Source organism: Thamnophis elegans, chromosome Z (assembly GCF_009769535.1).
Source record: "Thamnophis elegans isolate rThaEle1 chromosome Z, rThaEle1.pri, whole genome shotgun sequence".
Classification (NCBI taxonomy): Eukaryota; Metazoa; Chordata; class Lepidosauria; order Squamata; family Colubridae; genus Thamnophis; species Thamnophis elegans.
In genome coordinates, this window is record NC_045558.1 from 23,023,469 (window position 1) to 23,046,955 (window position 23,487).

The window sequence follows — 23,487 nt, forward strand, 5'->3', positions numbered from 1 at the left end:
AAGGACATCATTGGGAGGGGGGCATTGAATCTTCCCAAAATTAGGATTTTCTGAATTTGAGAAACTGTCATTTGGCTTAGATATCAAGCCAGCTTGAAAATTGGTTAATGACTCCCCAAGAATACATGGATGGATATAACAGCCAGTTTTAATTGGGTTTACAAATCCTTGACACATTTAATACCTATTATCAGGTTTGTGTTAAGTGAGAACTCATACCATTTCAGCTTCTCATACCTATCCCAGTCCCACCACAGAATAAAATAAAATTATTTCTTCACGTAGAATTATGTGTTAATTAACTTTGAAGTAAACTCTATGGATTTTAATACTTATTCTTTCATAAGACTATTTTCTCAAAAAGCAGGAATAACAATGGAAGTTCTTGAAAGATAATGGTTAGCTGTCAGTCTATGATAATACAGACAGTATTTTGTTATTTATCTTTTTGGTAAAAGCCTGGTTCAAATTACAGAAATGCCTAAATTGTATCAAATGAAGAGTTGTTGAGCTTGTTGTTATATAAAAATGAAGAGCAGCAGTACTGCTGCCCAGAGTCACAGCTTATAAATCTTAATAAATAAATAAATAAATGCCTCCATTTCCAGCTGAAGGATTTTCTTCTGACCTTGAATTCTAGAAATAGCCTGGTAAAAGAAATTTATAGAGGAAGATCTAAAGTAGCAGGCAGAGGAAGAATTCAGAAGCCATTACTTTTTGTCTAATCCTGCATATAGAAAAAGAGCTCATACATTACACTAAGCTACAGGCTTTGTTTAATCAGGGTTTAGTGCAGGGGTGTCAAACTTGTTTTGTCACGGCGTAGTCATGTGACATATTGGAACTTCCCCCCCTCCCCTTTGCTAAACCAGGCTTGTCCATGGCCAGAGCATGACGCATCCAGCCCATGGGCTGTGAGCTTGACAGTCCTGGTTTGGTGAGTAAAACTCAACTAGTAGCCAGGTCAGAAAGTAGACTAGGCCAAAATCTATAAAACCATTGCTTCAGAGGTGATATTCAGCAGGTTCTGACCAGTTCTGGAAAACCAGTAGTGGAAATTTTGAGTAGTTTGGAGAACTGGTAAATACCACCTCTGACTGGCCCTGGCTATTCTCTGCCTCTGGCCCCAACTGATTGGGAAGGAATGGAGATTTTACAGTAACCTTTCCCTGCCAAGCCCACCAAGCCATATCACTCCTGGTAGTAAAAAAATTTGAATCCCACCACTGCAATGCTTCAATATTAAATGAAGCTAGACAACCAATCCTTCTTCATATATAACTTAGGCCACTTTTTAGTAAACATAAGAAGCTAATTATGAGTCAGAAAAGCATCACAAAACATAAAGGAAGATGGGCTGAAATAGAAATAGAGAAGTTGGAATCTGATTGCCATAGGGTAATTTTGTAATAAAGATGTGAAATCACAATATAAATTTTTGCAGACAGTGCTAGGTTTGGTTTATTTTATTTACTGAAATGGTATAAGCTGTGCTTGAGCTAACAACCTTTCAGAGCAGTTTAGAGAATAACAATAAATAAAAGAAAGGACAAAACTATAAATAACAATGAAAATAAAACAAGGAGAGGAGTAAAATACAACAGTAAAAGTAGCAATAAAAATGTTCAGTTTTCTTTTTGTAAAAAAGAATACCTTGCTAGTTGACATGCATGAAAAGCTCAGTCAAATAAAAAGACTGACAAAGAAGGACATTTGATTTAGTTTTAGGCATCTTACTGGAAGTTAATTTCAAAGATCGGTAACTATAAGGGACATTTGTTCTCTTACCACTTATTTAACTTCAAAAGGAAGGTTGCTCCAAAATAAGATCTCCAAAGCCTGGAAAAGAATCATTGACCTCATTCTCCAAATGGTGCTGGCACTAGCAAGATATAATAGCTAGTCCTGGTCCAAGGGTGGGTTGCTGCTGGCATTGCTGCCAGTTCGGTGCCTCAAAAAGTTTGCTGAAAATTGTTCTGCGCATGCGCAGAACTGAAAAACAAGATGGCGGCCACCTAGGAGAACTAGTTCGGGGACATGGGAGGCATGGATTGCTGTCAGTCCCAGCAACCCAGACTGCCAAGTTACTACCAGTTCGGCTGAAACGGTCCAAATCAGTAGGAACCCACCTCTGTCCTGGTTACATATTTGATTTAACCCCTTACACAAAGTGTGAAATTCCTTTGGCTCCTGGTGATAACTCCCGATTTGAAAACATGGTTACTGGTGAAGTTTTCACAAGGTATATCTGGATAAGAAAGTCTGTAGAGTTTGACATTCTATTTTAGCCTATAAGTTCTGCAGCAAGAGAGCAACTTTAATGGCGTGACTGAAGTTCTAGCTTTTAATGTGTTTGTATATGTAATACACTAAAAAAAATGAATTGGAGCTTCCTTTGTGGCTGTCATTTGATGTTTTAGATCAGTGGTGGATTGCAGGCGGTATGCCCAGGTATGGGCGTATCAGAGTCTGCCCGGAGTACCGGTTACCATTCTGGTACGGTGCTCCGGAGGGTCACCCCATCCACCCACGTTCCTTACCTGTCTTTAAACTCTTTGGCACTTCCATGCACGCACACGGTGCGTACAGTGCCTGTGCAATGCTCAAGGAGGCATCGCTGGATGGTAAGATCCGGAACCCACCACTGTTTTAGACCATGTCCCATCGCCACATCTCTCATACAGATCTGAACCATCTTCAGCTAGCTATTGAAACATCCGGAAAGCAGAAGTGGGAAAGGTATGGTCCAGATCTTGCTCAACTATAGCCTCTAATTTCTGTATGTTGCTTGCTGTGAAATGTAATTCAGTAATACATCTGGGTGGCCATGAATTCTGTAATCATGAACTGAACTACTTGTGAGTTTCTTTTCTTTTGTACTTTCTGTCTTCAGATAATAGAATAGCTTTGTGACTGCAGAATTATAATTATAAACTTTAATACATATCGCCAACTGATTTAAGATAATGTTCGGAAGGTATACTTATGATCTAATCTAAATAGCAAAAATATGATCAAGAACATTTTGTACCAACTGACAAGTAATTAAATAGAAATGTTTCACAGTGTTTTCAACAGAAGTGTCAATAACCAAGGTTAATATCCAAACAAGCTGGAAAATGACTATAGCAAGGCAGGGTTATTTCATAAAGAACAAACACTTAATCCAAATCTCTGTGTCAAACCTTGAACAAAATGACATTAGGGCAGCACATAATTATCTAAATGCTTTTGTCATTCAGTTCTATTCAACAGTTTGATTCAAATTTTATGTATTTACAATAGACCCATTAAATAAGTTAGGTATAAATTCGTTATTTATAACTTAAGACTGAATGATTTAAATGGCAAAAATGATTCAAATTAAAGTTTATAAGTAAAATGAATTCCAAACTGGTGCTTAGACACAAGTGTTGGAAAACTTTTGGAAACAGAGAAGTGCCCTTAGGTCACTGAATCCCAGTGCTTGCCAAGTATTAGGAATCTCAATTAAAGTATTAATGACAGGAGGTTGTACAGCTTCTTCTACATCTTCAGTGAAGGAGAAATTACTATTCATTTGAACAATTGGTTCTGCTAACAACCTAAAGTTGTCTTCTTTTAACTTAAATCCATTACTCCATGGAAAGTCATCATTCGTCAAAGGTTTCCAGAAAGACCTTGGTGTTTGCAGCCTATTTTACCAGCTAAATGTTATAGATCCATTACTAGTTTTTGATTGAGATAAATCTGTTACAATTATTTACAAATTTTCTCCTAACTGGATGACTCCAAAGTTTAACATGTGGTGGTTGCAATTGAAAATAGTTCTGGGAATTGTTCTTGGTCAGCAGATAGGTAGCAAAACTGTCAATTGGGACGGAGGAATAAAGGTATAGTATGCTAATATTTTCTTATCTCTACAGGCCACCAGGTCATTCAAACTACTGATTTGCAGTTTTTAAAGACATCGTTGTTTTGGCACTGGGATATTTTATTTTATTTTATTATTTATCGGACGTTTATTATTTTTACAAATAACTCAAGGGAACAAACATATCCATCACACCTTCCTCCCCTTATTTTCCCTATAACTACCCTATGACAATGATAGTGAACATTTTCGGTACCGAGTGCCCAAACCGGAACATGCATGTATGTGCGCATGTGTATGTGCACGCTGGCCAGCTGGTCTTCGCATGCACCACAGCCCTGGAAACCCAAAGATCAGCTGGCCAGAGAGTGCCTGTTTTGGGGGAAGTTTTTTGGCCATTTTCAAGGCCATTTCCAGGCCATTTTTCGGGCTATTTTCAGTCCATTTTGGGCCCAGAAAACAGCCTGGAAAACGATCCATAAAATGGCCTGGGTTTTTTTTCTGTTTTGGGGGCCATTTTGGGGGCATTTTCTGGCACTTTGGTGCCTGCAAAGACCACCCGAGCAACCAAAAGAGCAGCTACCAATGGTGCATGTGTCCACAGAGAGGGCTCCGCGTGCCACCTTGGGCATGTGTGCCATAGGTTTGCCATCGTGGCCCTATAAAGTGGGTTGGACAGATAGAGTGACTGGTCCCAAACTACCCAGCTGGCTAAAGCAGGACTAGAACTCAGTCTGCCAGTTTCTAGTTGGCGCATGAACCACTAGGCAAACTGGCTCCCAATATTTGCTATAACATTAGCGAAAGAGATACTTCTAGTGTTACGTTAAAAGCACAGCACAAAAAGTAAAATTAATAGAAAGCATAAATGAATATGAGGATATTCACAAATCCTTCAATTATGTCCGTGTGATACTCTCTGTGTATAAATAGTACAGTACCATCCATTCGTTGTTTTATTGCTGGTTTTTTTAAGGACATTAAAGTCTGTTTCATTTTCCCTTATTTGATAAAGTAATCAGACTGTACTAATTTATTTTACACACCACTCTTATCAGATCAGAGTCTATCTCCTTAGACCTTGCCAAGTTACTTTATGCTGCTAATAAAATTAGATGAGAGGTAATTGTTCCTCCGGCTTCATAATTGTAGGAATTGTAGATGTAAGACTTTCTTCTCTACTTATGTATCTTAGGTCTAACCACCAGATTATAGCCAGAAGTATAGGTTTAATTAGAATTATAGGGCTATAATATTAGTACTAATAACCATGATTATTTTAGTCCTAAGAGTTATAGTTTTGGTGGAAATAAAGATTTGATCTTGTTTGTTATCTCACTGAATTTTTATTCAAGCCCAGTGTTCCTGATGTTGGCTGTTTTATTCCAATCAAATTGTTGGGTTGATTGTGTAATGTTATGCTGGTTAATAGCTAAAATAAAGATTTTGATTTGATTTGAATATCGTGATGATGATAATGAAATCAATATACCACATTTCTAAAACCGCAACTCTAAAATCCACGTGTTATTCAAATCAGTCCTATAAAATCCTTGTATGTACAAAACAAAATTTTGCAACTAAAACTGTAACACAAGAATCTTTGTTACTAAATACTGAATATAATAATAATATTGCTTGGGTGGCCTGGAAAAAAATTAAGAAAGTCTGCATTGACCTTATTCAATAATTGGAATAAAACCTACACACTCTTGCCTGATTCGCATAGTACAACCTATTTGCCCCCAGGAAATGCCCTGGAAAACCATTAAAGTGAGCTCTAAGAACAGCCAATCAATCCATGAATAAATAAATGAATTCTAGCAAACTGCTGGAAAGCATTAATAGGATTTTATGAAATATATCCTACCATATTTACTTATCCAGACAGAAAAGTCATAATGAAACTCCTTTTCTGAATGGCTTTAAGAAGTCATTTTAACTTTTAACTAAAGTTAAAAGTTGTAGTGACTTTTTCTTATGCAGTGCTTCTCAAATATTTTTAGCCCTAGGACCCATTTATAATATTGAAAGAGCTTTGGTTGATGCGGCTCATAGCTATCGATATTTATTAGAAATTAAAACTGAGAAATTTCAAAATATTTTATTCCATGGAACCCCAAAATATTCCAGAGACCACCAGGGGTCCCCAGGCTGCTTTGAAAATTGCTAGTATAGTACAAGCTTATTAAGGCCCACAAACGGTAAACAACTTTTCCTTTTTTCATCTTAGACATTTCATTTTCCACTTTCAGACTTTGTATTTATTGCTGCCTGTACTTTGGTTTTACTTTCATTGCTTTACCCATTCTTGTTTTATTTTAGTTCATTAGAGAATTATAGTTTAACAATGTGAAAGAAGAAACAAATGTAAAATCATATTCAATTCCTCACAAATATCTAAACTAAGCCAATGTTTCATCTCCTGGGAAAAAGCAGGCTTCCTTATATCCTTTCCTCAAGCCATATTTCATAATATACTGAACATTTCTTTTGTTAGAAACATCTGCAGAAATTTAGGTTTATCCCTAAGATGTCTAAGTAGGCAGTTGAACCTGCTTGGTCCAAGTAGCTCCCTGCACATCTTACACATAAAAACTTATGGGGAGTTAGAATAGATCTTTCTTGATAAGTTACCATCAGGGTATTAAACAGATGCTTTTTGGGGGTGGGATAGAATTATGTCAGCAGCCAGTTCTGCAACACATCACAATTGTAGCAAGCACATGTTTCAGTATCTTGTCAAATACCAAAGATCTGCCATAAAGGGGATGGAAGCAGAGAAGGAGGCAGCAAAATTGTTCAAGCCAGCCATAAGGTTTCCTGCCAGGCGCTTAATTGAGGAAATTGACAGGAAGTCATCCAGTACAGAATCTGATAGATTCAGTTGATTGTGCAATTATTGCTTCGGAAGGCTAAATAGAAATGACTGTCTATTTATAGTAAGAGGTGATTGCAGCTATTAATTTTAGCAGTTGGATTCAAGTATTTAATGTGCATTTGATTTTGCTGGTTGTATTGAGTAAACTGGAAAATTATTTTAAAGGCCAGTTCATTCAGTCTGGTGCAATCACAAACACACACACATGCACACACTAGACACAAGCAAAGTGTTATTTGGAGTGAGGCTTGTGGCAAAGTATTATGTGAGAATATACAGTATATTGAGGGTTTTTTCTCCGATTTTTGTGAATTGGTTTCCGACTAGGCTGGGTAACATCTTCAGCGGAGATTAGGGGACTTCAGTGTCAGTGTTCTTCTGTTTATAAGGGCTTCATGTGTGGGTGTGTCAAGTGAGGGTCTTGTGATAAGTCATCAATGAGTCTTGTGATGGGTCTTGTGAAAAGGAGATTACATCAGGTCAGGGTCATTGGGAGGTGAACCACTGGTGTGGGAGGAGGGGGTTGCATGGGTTAGTTGAGAGTCGGCGCTGTCTCTGGTTGGCTGCGAGGTTTATTTGGATTCAGGGGGCATGGCTGGCTGTAGATCAATGTGTCTGTTGATGGAATTGCCTGTATTTTTGCCTATTGTATATTAGACCCATTTTTTTTATATGGATAAAAAATATCAATATATAATATTATATATACTAACTGCTGCTAGGATCACCTTTGCGCAAAACTAATACAAAAAAACTATCCCCCCTCCCAGATGATATGGTAATTAGGAAGATACTCGAATGTGCTGAAATTTTATATGTAAAATTTGATTATATGCACTATACTATTATATTATAATTATTATATTAGCATTAGAATTGTTAAAAACTACGAGAAGGCAATAATTGAATAGTAAACTATGAAAGCAGAATAGTCATGCTGATACGGGAAGTTGTAAAATTATGTTATATTGTTATATTTTTTGTGTTTCTATCTGTTTTGTATTTGTTTTTGTATTTTTTCTAGTTTTTTCCTTTTTCTTTGTTCTTTTTTTTACTTGTGGTTTTTAAACTTGAAAATGTTCAATAAAAACTATTTTTTAAAAAAAAGGATAAATAGAAGAACACTGGCACTGATATCCCCTAAATTCTGCTGAATATGTTACCTAGGCAGGTAATAAAGAAAACAGCCCACAAGCTTGGAGAATGAACCATCATCTTACAAAACGAAACTACGGGTATTTGCCACTACTGTACTGTATAAACATGTATGCATGTGTAAAGATAAAGCCTCTTTCTAATGACTGCATGGACATTTCAATTTCAACATTTCGATTTATTTATTTATTTGGTCATGATCAGCAACATAAAGGAATAGAAAAAGGAATAAAAGATAACAAATACAATCAGATCAATGGAGAGAAATGAATATAATTATATATTGACAACTATAGAATAAATCAAATATCATATACTCTGAACACATTTCCTATTACAATAATAACATTTATTTATGTAACAGTAATAAATCTAATAGAATATAGTAACTGTATATGTCCTCTAAAATTATTTAAAAATAATTAAACAAGATATCGTCAAAAATAAATCTTTACTTCTTTCATCAGTTTTACTTTGTTATCATCGGAGCATCACCAAACTTGGCTACTGTGGGAGTGGTGGCTGGATTTGGACATTTCCACAACAACAATAATATATAAGTGGCTTAATACTGGTTTCTGGGATGTATTTTAAACTTCCAAAATTGCTTTTAATATTGAGATCTCTTGGTAGTTTCACATCCAAGTTTTAATCTGACTGGTTCAGTTTTTTGAGAACCGCCAAGTTCTCCAGGAATCTATGTTTTAACTTGGAAAAAATTATGATGGCCGCTTTCCCAGTTTCAGGAGATACCATATCCCTATCAACAAAGTTGATATTTGGCTCTGATACTGCTTCTGAAAACCTTTTTATTTGGTTCTTATTTCCCTTTTGATCATATTTCCAATATCTGAGTCCTGACTCAGTTCTGTCTGCAGTTTGTGCCTAATGTCCTGATACAATTTTAAATTCTTCTTTTCTCCGTGCAGTGGGACAAACTACGTCCCATGGAACACACACTAATAATATCAGTGAAATCAATGCTTTCATTTTCCTACCCACAGCTATAAAATAATTGCTGTGCCATTTGTTAGCGGGATTGGGTGACATGGTTTGCTATCAAACAGGTAGTCCTCACTTAACAACTAGCCCCATTTAGCAATCATTTGAAATTACAATGGTGCTGAAAGGGTGACTTTATGAAAAGTAACTTTATACCTCTATTTCTACAGGGAGTATTAAAATACCACTGCACTATTCTAAGGAGAGGGGTTTTTTGGGTTGTTGTTGTTGTTACAACAATGAGGGAAATGACTGAGTCTTATGCAGCTATCGCATTTATAACCACTGCAACACCATTTGGTATCACAACAGTTAATAAAGAAACTGACAATAAAATTGCAACTCATGGCAATATGATGTCTTGTTTAACAACCACAGCAGAAGTGAGGTTGTAAGTCTATCACAGTCTCATGATGTCCTGCTTAAGGACCATGTCACTTAAGGATGGAGCTGGAGGTCCCAATTGTTAAAGTTAAGACAAAACTACCTGCAATATAAAAGTAAAATGTCCCAACAAGATCTTTCAAAAGCATCCCAGGTTTTCCTGATGGAGATAAGAGTTGGGGAATTCAAAATAATAGCTAAATTATGTATGGGCAAACCCCATGTCATTCAACATAGAATAAAAATTGCAGAGAGAAACTGAATGTTCAGCCAAAAGAACTGATTGCTACATTTTGAGCTCAGCCTTGCATCTGCCTGGTGAGAATGCAATACTTTCTCTTAGGAAACTTTTCTCTACACTCTGTGCTATTGCTCAGCCATCACAGTGAGGACTAAAATTTCTTTATTCTCTACTGCTGTGTCTGTGTAAACAATCAGGGATCAATGCAGGCGTAAATGGTCCACAGTTCTACAGCACAAAGATCTGAAGTATTAAAATATCTTGAACCAGATCTACTGGTATATTTGATCTGTCTAACAGAGCCTTCTCTGTAGCACATTTTATTCCACCTAACTTATGAAGTAAGTAATAAATAGGTAAAAGTAAAAGGTAAAGGTTCTCCTTGCACATATATGTTAGTCATTGCCAACTCTACAGGATGGTGCTCATCTACATTTCAAAGCTGAAGAGCCGGCGCTGTCCGAAGACATCTCCATGGTCATGTGGCCAGCATGATTAAACGCCAAAGGCATACAGAGGGCTGTTACCTTCCCACCAAAGGTGGTTCCTATTTTTCTACTTGCATTTTTACATGCTTTTGAACTGCTAGGTTGGGACAAGTAATGAGAGCTCATTCTGTTACGTAGCACTAGGGATTCGAACAGCTGAACTGCCAACCTTTCTGATTGACAAGTTCAGCGTCTTAACCCCTGAGCCACTGCGTCCCAATTTATGAATAAGTCTTACTTATTAAGACAATTGGAACAATTACAGATAATTTCCTGATAAAGCTATTTATGACAAACAAAATGAGAAGGGTGATTTTTTAAAAAAAATGGTACATTTACCTTTGCCTTGCGAAAACGGTAGACCACCAGCATGCTTATGAAGTCCAACAGCATACAGAGAGTTTGGAAGGAGATGATAGCAAGTCGTAAATAGTGGTCCTCCTGTGCATAGCAGGGAGTATCATCTGTACAGTCAGAACATCCTTCCCTGCAGGGCAAGCAGGTGTACAAATCCTCAGCCATCTCACTCCTAGAAAAATGGCTCTCAGCATCCTTTCCTAAAAGTATCAGATATGGAAGAGGAAAGATAAGAGTATAGATTCAAGTAGTAGAAATACAGAAGATTATTCTGGCTGCCTTCATGAGCAGGTTCTACCCTGGCATTTGATGGACCATAACTACAGAGACCGTTTGCAAAATGCACGCACCTCTTAGAGATCAGAAATCATTATCCAAATTTCCCTTGTTGTTGTGCAAGCTACATTTATGGGGACATAAGTTCCAGAAGTTATTTAAATGGGGAAGAAAGGCGGCAGGGGATGAGATATTTTAATGTTAGTGAAGCAATCTATGTTACTGTAGCTGTAAGATCATTTTTGCCCATTAGAGCTATAGATGCTTGGAAAAAGAATTGAAATAATTAATTTTGAATTGACAGCAGCTTCTTTAAAGCAGCTCCATTTGTATAGGTTTCCACATAATCATGGAAAAAAACACAGCTGCTTTAAAGAGTCACATCAAAGATGCAATTGCTGAATACACTAATTCAAATAAATGTGTCTTTGGGGAGCTTCATTGAGAAAATAGAAAATTTGCTTTGTTACTTTAAATAGTCCTGTGCTCAAAATACCTCTTCTACATTAATTCTGAACTGCCTTACCGTCCATAAACTAAATTATCTAACTAGGCTGTTGGCTTGAGATAATTTCTTATATTCTTTCCATACCATTATTCATAATGTACAGGAATTTTTTTAATCAGTAGTTTCTTGATAACATTACTCAACATAGTCTGTTAGCTTCCCCTTACTTTCTTTATGACTGTATGTCCAATTTTAATTTTACATTATCTGTCAAAGTTCTTCATTTAAATTATTTAGCTGAGCCTGAATCATTTGACAACTATATGTGAGTACTACAGGCTTGAATAACATCAGTTATCTTTGTAAACTGTGACTGTTTAAATAAACTTTATTTGGGGATCATCTGATATCTCTTTCCTAGTACCTATCTCTTTCCACTTATTACTACAACCATGTTGCTTGTATCTTTAAATTTTATGTTGTATTATTTCTTTCCTAGTATACTTTGGTTGCTTATTAGTAACCTATGACTATTACTAATTGTTGTGTTTTATTATTATTGATGAATGTATTTTATTTTTCTTTATGTACACTGAGAGCATATGCACCAAAGACAAATCCCTTGTGTATTCAATCACAGTTGGCCAATTAAGAATTCTATTCTATTCTATTTGTTTGCTCACAATTTATATACATATATAACTCATCACTTGAAGTTGTAGTTTGAAGTGCTGTAGAAATTGGCTTGACTTACATTTTTAAGCGGACTACTGCACTACTTTTTACTTTTCTTAAAGTTAAAAAGATCAGCAGATGTTTATAAGGCATAACTTCATGATTATATATAGGGAGGTTAAAATATACATTGTAATTTAAAAACCAGCTAGCACAGCTATGTTTCTTGAGCATTAAATCACTTTTCACCCCTTATAATATAGATAGATGATAATGTAAAGCATTATATTGCAGGAATTCTTCCAGATGAGTGAACTATTGTAATATAAACTGGCAAGACAAATTTTAAGTGCTGCTTCTCAAGCGTATATGTTTCAGTTCAGTTGTGAAAATAGATCCCAATAGATGCAATCATCATCAGTGAATACCTTCTTGATTTTTTTTTCATTTTTAGTCATTTGCTGCAAAGCCTGACATTACCCAGATATTCTTTAATCTATTTATTGTTTATAAATATTACAATTGTTTATTAGGATTAAATTTTATAATACAGATGTTGTCCCGAATGACATACGAGCAACTTTCATGATATGAGCACATTTAAGAATATCTACTATAATGGAATGTATGCAAAACTGCACACAGAAATATCTGAAAATAATTTACTTGCAAGGTTTTTTTTTTAAAATGAAGAATGATGTGTGAAAAGAGGATCTTGGCAAAAATGGAAACTTTCTCAATGATATGAAAAAAAATTGTGTAAATTATTTCTCATTCTTACACTATTCTTACATATTCACTTATTTTTAGAGATACAGTTGACTCAGAAAAAAGTTTTACATGTATTTATATTAATCAAAACCTCTTCAAATTTAATAATCCAACTAAATAATCTCTGAATCGTTTTGATGTTTTAAGAAGTTTTCACAGATAGGCAGCAAGTTCTAACCTACCAAATTAGGTGGAAATAAATCCAAATATAGCTGGGTCAGCCGGCAGTCTTCAGTGTAATTTTCTGCACCCTTTGGCCTAAATTCCAAAAGACCTCTGCAAGAATTTCGCTTTCAGATTTGTTAAAATTAATCTATTACAATGATTCTCAACCTCAGCAATTTTAAGAAATTGGAATTTCAACTCCCATAATTCCCCAGTCAATACCAGCTGAGGAATTCTGGGAATTGAAGTCCACAAGATATTGAAGTTGAGAAATACTGTAGTAATGTATTATTTTGTCAACAAAAAGGGACATATGAAAGGTACTGTAGGCAGGATTGGTGTACATGTATGAGAGAAATAATGCTTATAACTTCCTACCAAAATGACAGTGGCTCAATTGTGAAGCCAGTGAAGAGGATTCTTAGCTCCTCTTAAAACAAGGCTTCCTTGCTGCTGACAGTGTAAGGAAGGGAAGGAGGGAGGGAGGGAGTTACTTTTCTTCTGCCATACATTAAAGCACAGGTGTCAAACTTGCAGTGTTATGTTGCCATCATGTGATATATTGCAACATTTTTCCCTTTGCAGAGCTGGGGCAAGCATGATGCATCCAGCCATGGGCTGCCAGTTTGACACCCCTGCCTGGACTAAAGATACATATATAATCCAAAAAAGGAAAAAGAGAGAAGGAAAGAGGATGGAAAAGGAAGGAAATGTATGGACCAATTTTCCACATAGGAAAGGTCTTATAACAGTAACTGAGAGCTGTCCACGGTCTCTTACTGTCAAACTATGTAGTTATGATTTTGTTTAAAAAAACATTCCATTTGAACATAACATTATGTCACAATCAATTATATTTCTGATATAGTCATGTTTGTGGATACACAGCACAACTGGACTTGATTTAAATCTTGGGATGTCTTTGGATTTAAGATATAAAATAATCTCCCAGTGAATAAAGCAATTACAGGATTGGGGGAAATTGGGGCTTTGACAGGTGAGTGATGATGCAAAAATCCATGTGATGCATATGGGTGAATTGAGGAGTTCTTATTGCTTGTATAGATTTGGAGCACCTTTGGATTTTTTAAAATTGAGATGCAGTTGAAGAGGTTTCTTGGGACTACAAAAAATGGAACCGGGGGCAACAGATTACACACAGGATGATCAAACTCAACAAGACAATCAACACATTCACAGACATGATCTACTGAGGGCAACAGATTACACACAGGATGATCAAACTCAACAAGACAATCAACACATTCACAGACATGATCTACTGAGGGCAACAGATTACACACAGGATGATCAAACTCAACAAGACAATCAACACATTCACAGACATGATCTACTGAGGGCAACAGATTACACACAGGATGATCAAACTCAACAAGACAATCAACACATTCACAGACATGATCTACTGAGGGCAACAGATTACACACAGGATGATCAAACTCAACAAGGCAACCAATATATGATCTACTAATGAAAGCATAAGATGACTTCTGAATAATATGCACATGTCAATCTGGGCAGACCTCCTTAGCCTGGAACTTGTTAGCCACTGGTTTACAAATCTAATCTCCAAGTATTTGCTCATGATCCAAATTACCTGCTTTTCATTCTGTTCATTGCATGGTTCCTTGCCATGTAAGAATACCTGATTTTGATATCTACCTGCTAAGAGCCGAGGTGGCGCAGTGGTTAGAGTGCAGTACTGCAGGCCACTTCAGCTGACTGCTATCTGCAGTTCGGCGGTTCAAATCTCACCGGCTCAAGGTTGACTCAGCCTTCCATCCTTCCAAGGTGGGTGAAATGAGGACCCAGACTGTGGGGGCGATATGCTGACTCTGTAAACCGCTTAGAGAGGGCTGAAAGCCATATGAAGCGGTATATAAGTCTAACTGCTAGTCTAACTGCTATAATACCTGTATCATTTTTACATGCCATTTAAAGGGGATTTAAAGCCATTTGCTCCTTTTCTCTGCAAGGTTTCTGAAGCGGGGCAGTTTCCCACTGCTTCCAGTTGTGACTGGTTTGCTTTCTGAGCCTTTGGAGGCAGTTCCAAAAAAATTAACAATTTGTCTATTTTTTGGCATGAGCCTGAGCAACAGAACTGCAAACACAATCCCATCTGCCCTGCCATCGTGGCAGCCCACTTTACCTCCCAGTTCTGCCTCGACCTACAACTGTGCATCCTTACAGAAAGCAGAAAGATGGCAAAATTTTAAGTGATAGAGGCATTTGGCCGGCAAACTCTTGATTATTAATGATGGTGAGCAAGCAAGAACACAGCTTGACTTTCAGATTCCTTGCTGGGTTTGCAGAGCTGGCTGTTAGATAAACAATCTTTTTTCAAACTAATGTTCTGAGGAAATTTCACAGAGCACTGGAGGTTGCAAAAGCAAATTCTGCTTTTTGAGCTCTGCACAAATAGCTTTCTGAACTAAAGCAGGAATGTAAAATGCATGTTTTTAGAAAACAGCACATCTAACCCACTTTCTCAACTGAATCACCTGGGGACTGGCTTAAAGCTGTAATTAAGAAATGCTGCCCAATTAGCAAATAAGCATGATTCACTCCTGCTCTTAGTCCTAAATGTTTTGCTAAATCCCCTTGAAAATTGAGGGGGGGGGGCAATTTCTCAATAATTATAACTCAAATTGAATTGCTCATCTCCAATATTTCCCTACATCCAACCTTATTTAGGGGTCCACCGTGTTTTCTTCTTTCTTTTTTGAGAAGGATGTTTTCTCCTGTAAGAACATTTTGCACTATTTTTATTCTGTCCAAATCCATTTTTCTTTTTCCTCAAGCTTTGCAAAATAGCTCTTGAGGTCATTACTGAATGTTGATGTACTATAAAATTTTCAATGTGCATTCATTTCAATGATATCAGTGCTTAGATGTCTAGAGTTAGTAGTCTTGTTTTATGTAGCAAGAGAAGTGACAAGGGTGCATTACTGACTTTAAACCTGTGGCTTTTTCTTTCATAGTTTGACACTTGATATGAGCTATCTTACTCTTTTGGTTCTGAAAAGAGACATACATTCGGTTTGGCAGGCTGAGAGCCTGATTTTGAAAAAAAAATCAATTCCGCAGAAGCAATGATCTATTAAATTCTATGCAATGTTCTTGCAAGTGGATATATGTGTGCCAGCATTTATTTAATATTGGCTTTGGATTTTTATTAATTATCACCATGAATGCTAATTTTAGTGCTACAATTTGAAAGAAACACATCTAAATCCAGTTTGAATTTGCCATATAAATACTTTTTAAATTCTAGGTTTATGTACATATTGCCAACTCATTTCTAATTTCATTTCACTATTTTTTTTTCTATCATTATTGTGCCCTATTATTAGAAGTATTGCTTGGCACTTCCATTTCTAAGGCTAGATGGGTTAACTGGAACCAAGAGATAACTTTTGCTTTCTTCCCTGTAGATTCTTCTCTGCACTCACATGTTAGTGTCATTGGCCATAATTCATTGTCAGAGAGAGCAGAACTTCTATACCGAAAATTCTCAGGTATATATTACATTAGCTGATTGAAGGAAGGTCATTGGAGAAGATTTGATGTTGGGAAAGATTGAAGGCAAAAAGAGAAGGAACAGCAGACAATGAGATTATTAGATGGTATCATTGATGTAATGACCATGAATTTGGCCAAACCCCCAGGAGGACTAGTGGGGGCCTGGTATGTTATACTTTAGGGGGGCACAAACAGCCAGACACAACTTAGTGATTGAACAACAACAATTGGAGGAAGGAGCTCTAGAATAGGGGTGTCAAACTCAATTTCATTGAGGATCGCATCAGAGTTGTGTTTGACCATGGGGGGGGGCATGGAGGTGTGGCCATGGTGGGCATGGTGGGTGTAGTCAGCTCAACATCATTCGTTTTGGGGGCACCTGTGGTGGCCAAGGGCTAAGGCAACACTTTCTTCAGACCCTCCCTCACTCTCATTATAATCTTCCTTCCTTCTTTCCTTCCTTCCTTCCTCCCTCCCTCCCTTCTCTTCTTTTTCCTTTTCTCTTTATTCTCCTTTCTTCCTTTCCTTATTTTTCTTTCCTTGCTCTCTTCCCATCTTTCCTTATTTTTCTTTCCCTTCCTCCTTTCTTGTCCCTTCTTGCACACTCAAATGCAAAAGGAAAACATTTTTCCTTTTGTTTTGTTTTTAGTTTGTTTTGCTAGGCCTCTGCCAGTGAAAATGTAGCCCGTGAAGGACACATGAGTCCACCAGGCCCCATTTTTTGCCACGCCTGCAGCTCTCTGCCAGCAAAAACTGAGCTGGGTGGAGGCCACACAAGCCCATCCCCATTTTGGCTGGCAGAGGCACCATGGGCCGGTCCTTTGATGTTTCCAGGATGTCCCTGCGGGCCAGATCTAAGCACCCTGTGGGCCGAATCAGGCCTGCGGGCCTTAAGTTTAATACTCATGTTCTAGAAGGAAAACCAGGTCTCTAGTTTCCTGCAAGCTTTCAGATGCTGCTATATCTAATACAAGCTTACAATAATTGGGTTGCAAGAATCCAAATGTCCACTAGATGGAAGCCAAGAGAAATTCTAAGAAGTAGCTGTTTGGATGTTTGTAGTCCAGATGCAGTAGTCCATTGCATCTAACATCCATGATATATGTGTTCATATTTACTTGTAAACAAATTCATGTATTTTTATAGTGGTAGATTTGTGCTTATGTATGTGATTTGCTTTCCAAAAAAACTTCCAGTGTCAGTATTCCTTGGGCAAAATCACAAAGAAGAAACATTTCTTTGGAGAGACAAATTATCATAGAATTTAGAATCATTAAGCTAAGAAATAGTGGGAGCCAGAGGTACTAATAGTACCATGCAAGCCAACACGGCAACTTTTTATGGGGTGAAATTATATATCATGAGAATAAACAGGGGCATTGTTAACAATAGGCACTAGTTTTAAAGTGATGGGGGTGACCCAGTGATTGCAACCTCTTGCCACTTTATTTATTTTATTTATTTAGTTTGTCAAACATGTACGAGATAACAGGTATAAGTATAAACATGGACATGAAGATAGGAAATGGATACAAATAAGTGGGGACAATAGGACAGGAATAGTAGGCATGCTGGTGCGCCTATGCAGACCTCTTAGGAAAGGGGTGAGGTCCCCGCTAGACAGTTTAAGGTTAAAGTTATGGGGGTTTGAGGATGTAACAGCAGAGTCGGGTAGAGCATTCCAGGCATTGACCAATCTGTTGCTGAAGTCTTATTTTCTGCAATCGAGTTTGGAGCGGTTAACCTTGAGTTTGTATCGATTGTTTGTCGATATATTGTTGTAGTTCGAGTTGAAGTAATCATTGACAGGTAGGATATTGTAGCAGACAATTTTGTGTACTACGCTTAGGTGAGACCTTGTTCTAGGTTGTCCAAGCCCAAAGTTTCAAGTCTGGTGGCATAGGGTATTCTATTGTGAGCAAAAGAGTGGAGTACTATTCTTGTGAAATACTTCTGGACTTGCTTGATTGTATTAATGTCTGATATACAATGTGGATTCCAGGCAGATGAGCTGTATTCGAGAATTGGTCTGGCAAATACAATTTTAAACTACAACATACTTTCAAAGGGAGAAGGACTTAGACTTACAATTTCGAAGTGGGTAGCCACTGCTGTAGATTCCCCTGAGAGTAAACTGAGCATAATTTATATACAAATATAAAAAAGTACAAGGAAGTCTCTCGCTATATTCTGTACACCACTCATGACTGTCTGATCAGATTAAATTATTCATTCTACTAGCCCAAGGGAGATTAAGAAAACTTTCCTTTTCAGAAAGTTAAATTTAACAGATTTAAAGACACCCATGAATTTAAGAATACGGGTTGTAATTTCTATAGATTGCAGACTGAGCATACATTTAAACATTTCATACAGTTGTTATATAGAGAAATAAAGTATATTTCAACCGCAGTAATTTTTTGATGAGTGGACTTTAATTCCCAGAATGCTGGTTGTGGAATTCTGGGAGTTGAAGTCCACCCATCTAAAAATTGCTAAGGTTGAAAAACCCTGATATAGGGGGAAGGATTAAAATTAACAAAAAGACAACTAATATGCATTTTAAAATAGCTGCTGTCCTTATATTGGTTCTGAAAACTGTAACAGCCCAGGAGCGAAGCTTTTACAAATCAAATACCCATAAAAGTAGATATGTTTTACAAACTGTAGAGAGCATCACAGATGACAAACCACAGGCCTAAAATTCCTTAAGTGATTATATAATCCCTGAGTTGCAGAACGTTAGAGTCGAGTGCATAACCCTGACAAGGATAAAAGGGAATACTACATTATTAATGTGTTCTCTCTTGCAGACTCAAGCAAAGGCACTTACTGTGAAAGATGTTCATTGAAAATATTTTGGGATTATAGAATCCAGTCTTACAAATGCATGAGTAGGCTCCAAGCACAAATCCCAGGCCTTTAATTGGTATACACTAGAAGAAAGAAAGACAGACAAGGGAGGGAAAAGATGAAAGACACACCCATTTTCTTTTATGGAGACATTGTAGTAGTTCATTTCAAGGCCAGCAATTCAGCAGGAATGGTTCAGAACAGGCCTTTTTTTCTGTAAAAACCATTAATAAAAGAGATTTTAAAAAGACTTCAGTACAAAAAATGGAAAGTAAATTATTACCCAGACAAGATTTCTTTGGCAAAACTCCTTTTCATTAAAATGGTATAGTGATGAATTGTTCTCCTCTCTTGAATTTTGAAAAAAATTAAAGGAAGAAACCTCTTTGCTTCCAATTTCTCTGGTGAACAACTCCAAAAGAACACTCTGATTCACATAGTCAATTTGAAAACCAAATTTGATAGGTGGAATATCCTCAGTTCATGAATATTCACATAAAAATGGGTCTCACATCTGCATGTGCTTTGTATTTAAACACACACAGTGATTGACAGGGCAGTGTGAAAAGGAAATGAATTAGAGTAATAAAAAAGATAAAAATATATTATTGTTAATTTGTAGGCTTTTTAGAAGCAGAGTGGAGTGAAAACTTTTAAGTGGGAACTGCTAACTTCTGGTGTGAGAAATCTTTCATAGTTCCAACTGCATGCTGGGTACCATCTTGTTTTCTCTTGCTGGGAGCTGATTGGGTGCAGGATGATATTGAATAATTTGGAGGAACCAATTTTTTTCTCTCCTCATACCCTTACTAAGCTTTAGCTCTCAGTTCCTTGTTCTGACTTTTGTGGGCCACTATTCTCCTTCCAGCCTTCATTCATTTTTCATGTACAGTTGCTTTTGCTCTGATGGCCTTCATTTCTTCCAATAATGCTTTCCTGAATAAACCACGTAGAGAATAAAATATTGTGCCTATCCACTATTTGGGTCTTTCAGGGCATATCTACCCCCATCTGAAAAGTAACAAGCATTTTCTTGGTCTTCATAGGGGGTCTAGGGATGTGTCAAAAAAGTCAAGATTGTAGACATGATGCTACAATCAAAGCCTATTTTTTTAATGAACATCACACATGCAATGCACATAAAACTAAGAAGATCTTGGTTTTTACATGCATTTTACATGCATTGCACAAATGTGTGCATGTGTAAAACCATAATAGCCATTGTTGTGGCTGTCATGTTTTTTGACATTCTCTGGAGACATCCCTGGTCTTAGTATATTAAAAAAATTAAAAAATTAAATCATCTCTGGAAATGAAGGACAAGTGTATGTTCTGTCTGTAGTGTACATGTATATAAATATATCCATATGAACACCAGTCCTGTATACTATATACCCTTGTCATAATATATACTATAATTATAGGTATGTTCCTACATTAGATATTTAATGTGAAAATGTGCTACTTCGTTCACCTACTGAGCACTTAGATAACACAACTATATAATCACTATCATTCTGCATGTTGCCAATTCTTCTTTTGTCTTTCATCAAATCACAAAAAGTCAGCTCTCTTTTCAGCTCAGCAAAACATTATTACAATTTCTACATGAATAGAAGGCTGTTTTTCTGCCTTTCCATCTTTTTACCATGCCAGAAATGATACATCAGGAAAATGAGCTTATCACAATTCAGCATGCAGCCATTATAATCTTTGAGAGGGCAGTTACTTCTGACACCATCTTTTAATCTATATTAATCAGCAATGAGATTCATTTTCAGGATGCAGGAGAATAAAGTAAGATCATAAATTCTGTACAGTTTTTAATGTTCTGAAGTTTTAGAAAGTAATGAATGGTATCCCCTACAATTAACTATACTATAGAATGGGATAGTAAGAGAGAAAGAGAGAAAGAGAAAGAGAGAAAGAAAAAAGAAAGAGCATTATGCAATTTAGTCCTACAGAAACAGAAAGTAAAAAAAAACCCAGAAATGTTATAATATTATATTATAGTATCCTTACACTGGAACTGTAACTGGAGAAGCATTTTATGGTAATTTAGAGCTCAAGCATAGTGGAGTGTACATACAGAAAACAGGTCGATTCCAATAGTCCTTCCCAAATTTTTAAAAAAGTTAATTGCAATTCTACTTATTTCTTATAAATGAAAGAAAATAAGATTCACTTATTTGCCAGCTATTGCTAAAGCCTATTTTGAACAGTTAGTAACACATTATAAGGCCTAATTACATTTTTCTAGTATACATCTTTAACCGAACAAATCTCTTCGCTTTTAAATCAGCACATTGCTTGTAAAATAAATCAATACCTGAAGCAAAGAAATGCCTTTACCAGCATGTGAGAAAGAGATGGAGTTGCTTAAGCAAAAAAACCCCAAAACACTTTGGTGTAAGGACATGTTTATTACCAGCGCATAAGGGTGTGCCCATTTTCATCTGTGAAATAGAATGGAAGGGCTCTGTTTTCATCATAATACAGTAAAGCTGCTTTATGGCTTGCTGCTTTTGCTATATTATTGTAGAAAACGGCCAGGCTCTTTAGTCTGTGAGAAGCATTCTTGTTAATAGGCTACACTGAGTAGAATAGAGGTATTACTCTACACTGGTGATAATCAGGTTATTATTGGTTCATTGCACAGCCAGCCACATGTTTAGACTAGATTTGGCATTTTTATCCACACATCAAGTCCTTCCCAATGACTTTGAATAGGGAAATGCTGATGTTTAATGGTGCTAAAGGTATCATCACAGAATGTAAGCTGTTCCAAGTAAAGCTATCTTTTACAATTGACTGGTGGTGATTTTGTCAATACTGAGGACATCCAGATAGAGCTCCAGTTGTTTTAGAATTGCCCCCAAGACATCTATTACTATTGGAACTATTTATGGTTTTTTTGCCGTAGTTGTTCTATTTACAGGTCTTTGTATTTTGTTGTATTCTCCAGTTCCTTCTCTTCTAGTTTTCTATCCCCAGATATTGCCACATCTATTAACCAGACTTTTTTGGCCTTCTTATTGACAATGGTTCAGTCTGGCGTGATACATGGCAGGTGCTTATTTGTTTTAATTCAAAAGTCCTAAAGCAATGTAATTTCTTTATTACAATGATGATTTCAGTTTTCTATTATATTTTTTCAGGTCAGGGTTAGTAAAATGCAAACTCTTGTTAAGGGTTTCTCAAGGAACTATGCATATTTTGGATTTGTCCATTTCCTTGGCCACTGAGAGATATTTATTTCCCACCTGAGTGAGGATGTCTGTGAGAAAACAAGGGATTAGCTTGGAATAGGAGTATCAGGAGTGGGGATAAAAAAAATGAAGATGCAACCATTTTCCATGCATCATATGTGCATGAAAAATAGGAAGGACTTCAATTGGGCAATCACAGCTGAAACTGCCTTTGTTAATCCCTTCGTGGAGATCTCTGATCCTTAACTAAGGCTCTGATTTCTTCTAGGCATCCCAAAAAAATTTCTCACTATCACCTATGTTACAGTTTCCAAAACTTCAGAAGAGAAAAGACCTCAGCTGTTGGACAAATCCCCATGACCCTTCTTCTATCCCCATTATTATTTTGATCTACTCTTTCTCATGTTTGTTATTACCATTCCTATTTTTTCCTTCTTAAAAATTCATTTGTCATTTCATGATCAAATTCAGGAATATTTATCAATGACGCAATTCTCAAAAGTCCTTTGGGAAAGGAAATGAACCATATTTGATTTGTAATGTAGATTTAGAGTGACCAAACCAAATGTCAGCAACAATATGGATAATTTTCATATGAGGATGAGCAATTCAAAGCTAGAAGTTATTTTATGTCCATGGATGACTATAAATGATCACAAAATGCACCAAGCTTTGCAACAGCACAGTTGTAGAATAAGTTGTGCATTCTATCCCTCTGCAATCCACAAATTCAAATGGCTGCACACAATCACTAAGCATTGCATTCAAGAGACAGTGGTTTATTTCATAAACTCTGGTTAAAACAATAAGTGCAATATGCAAACCAGGTGTATGCTTGCTGAATTCAACAGAATATGCTTATTTTCATAACCAAGGGAAGTATTTCCAAATGTATTTGAACATACTGACAGAATATGTCAGTATAAAAATGAAAGAAACATACAAAGTGCAGGCATCATCATGTAGCCCAAAATGAGATAGGAAATTACTCAAGGACACTGTTGATAGGGAAATTCTGGGAATTCTGGCCTTAGGAATTTGGGGAGTTGAAATCCACGCATATTAAATCAAATAAATATTTTTTCAGCTCCTTTGAATACCGTCTTAGCTTCCTTAACTACCGTATTTATCGGCGTATAACACGCAGTTTTAAAACTAAAATTGCAAGCTTAAACCCTGCCTGCGT

General features: G+C 36.6%; 1 protein-coding gene across 1 annotated transcript in view; it reads right to left on the reverse strand.

Annotated features, from left to right (window-relative positions):
• GPR158 (G protein-coupled receptor 158) overlaps nucleotides 1-23,487 on the reverse strand; it is a gene marked incomplete at its 5' end in the record, with an annotated part of 150,260 nt that overhangs the window by 43,897 nt on the left and 82,876 nt on the right. The window contains 2 exons of the mRNA XM_032237834.1: nucleotides 10,344-10,561; nucleotides 19,073-19,175. Of these exons, the coding sequence (XP_032093725.1) occupies nucleotides 10,344-10,561; nucleotides 19,073-19,175 (321 nt within the window). The remainder of the gene's footprint in view (nucleotides 1-10,343; nucleotides 10,562-19,072; nucleotides 19,176-23,487) is intronic.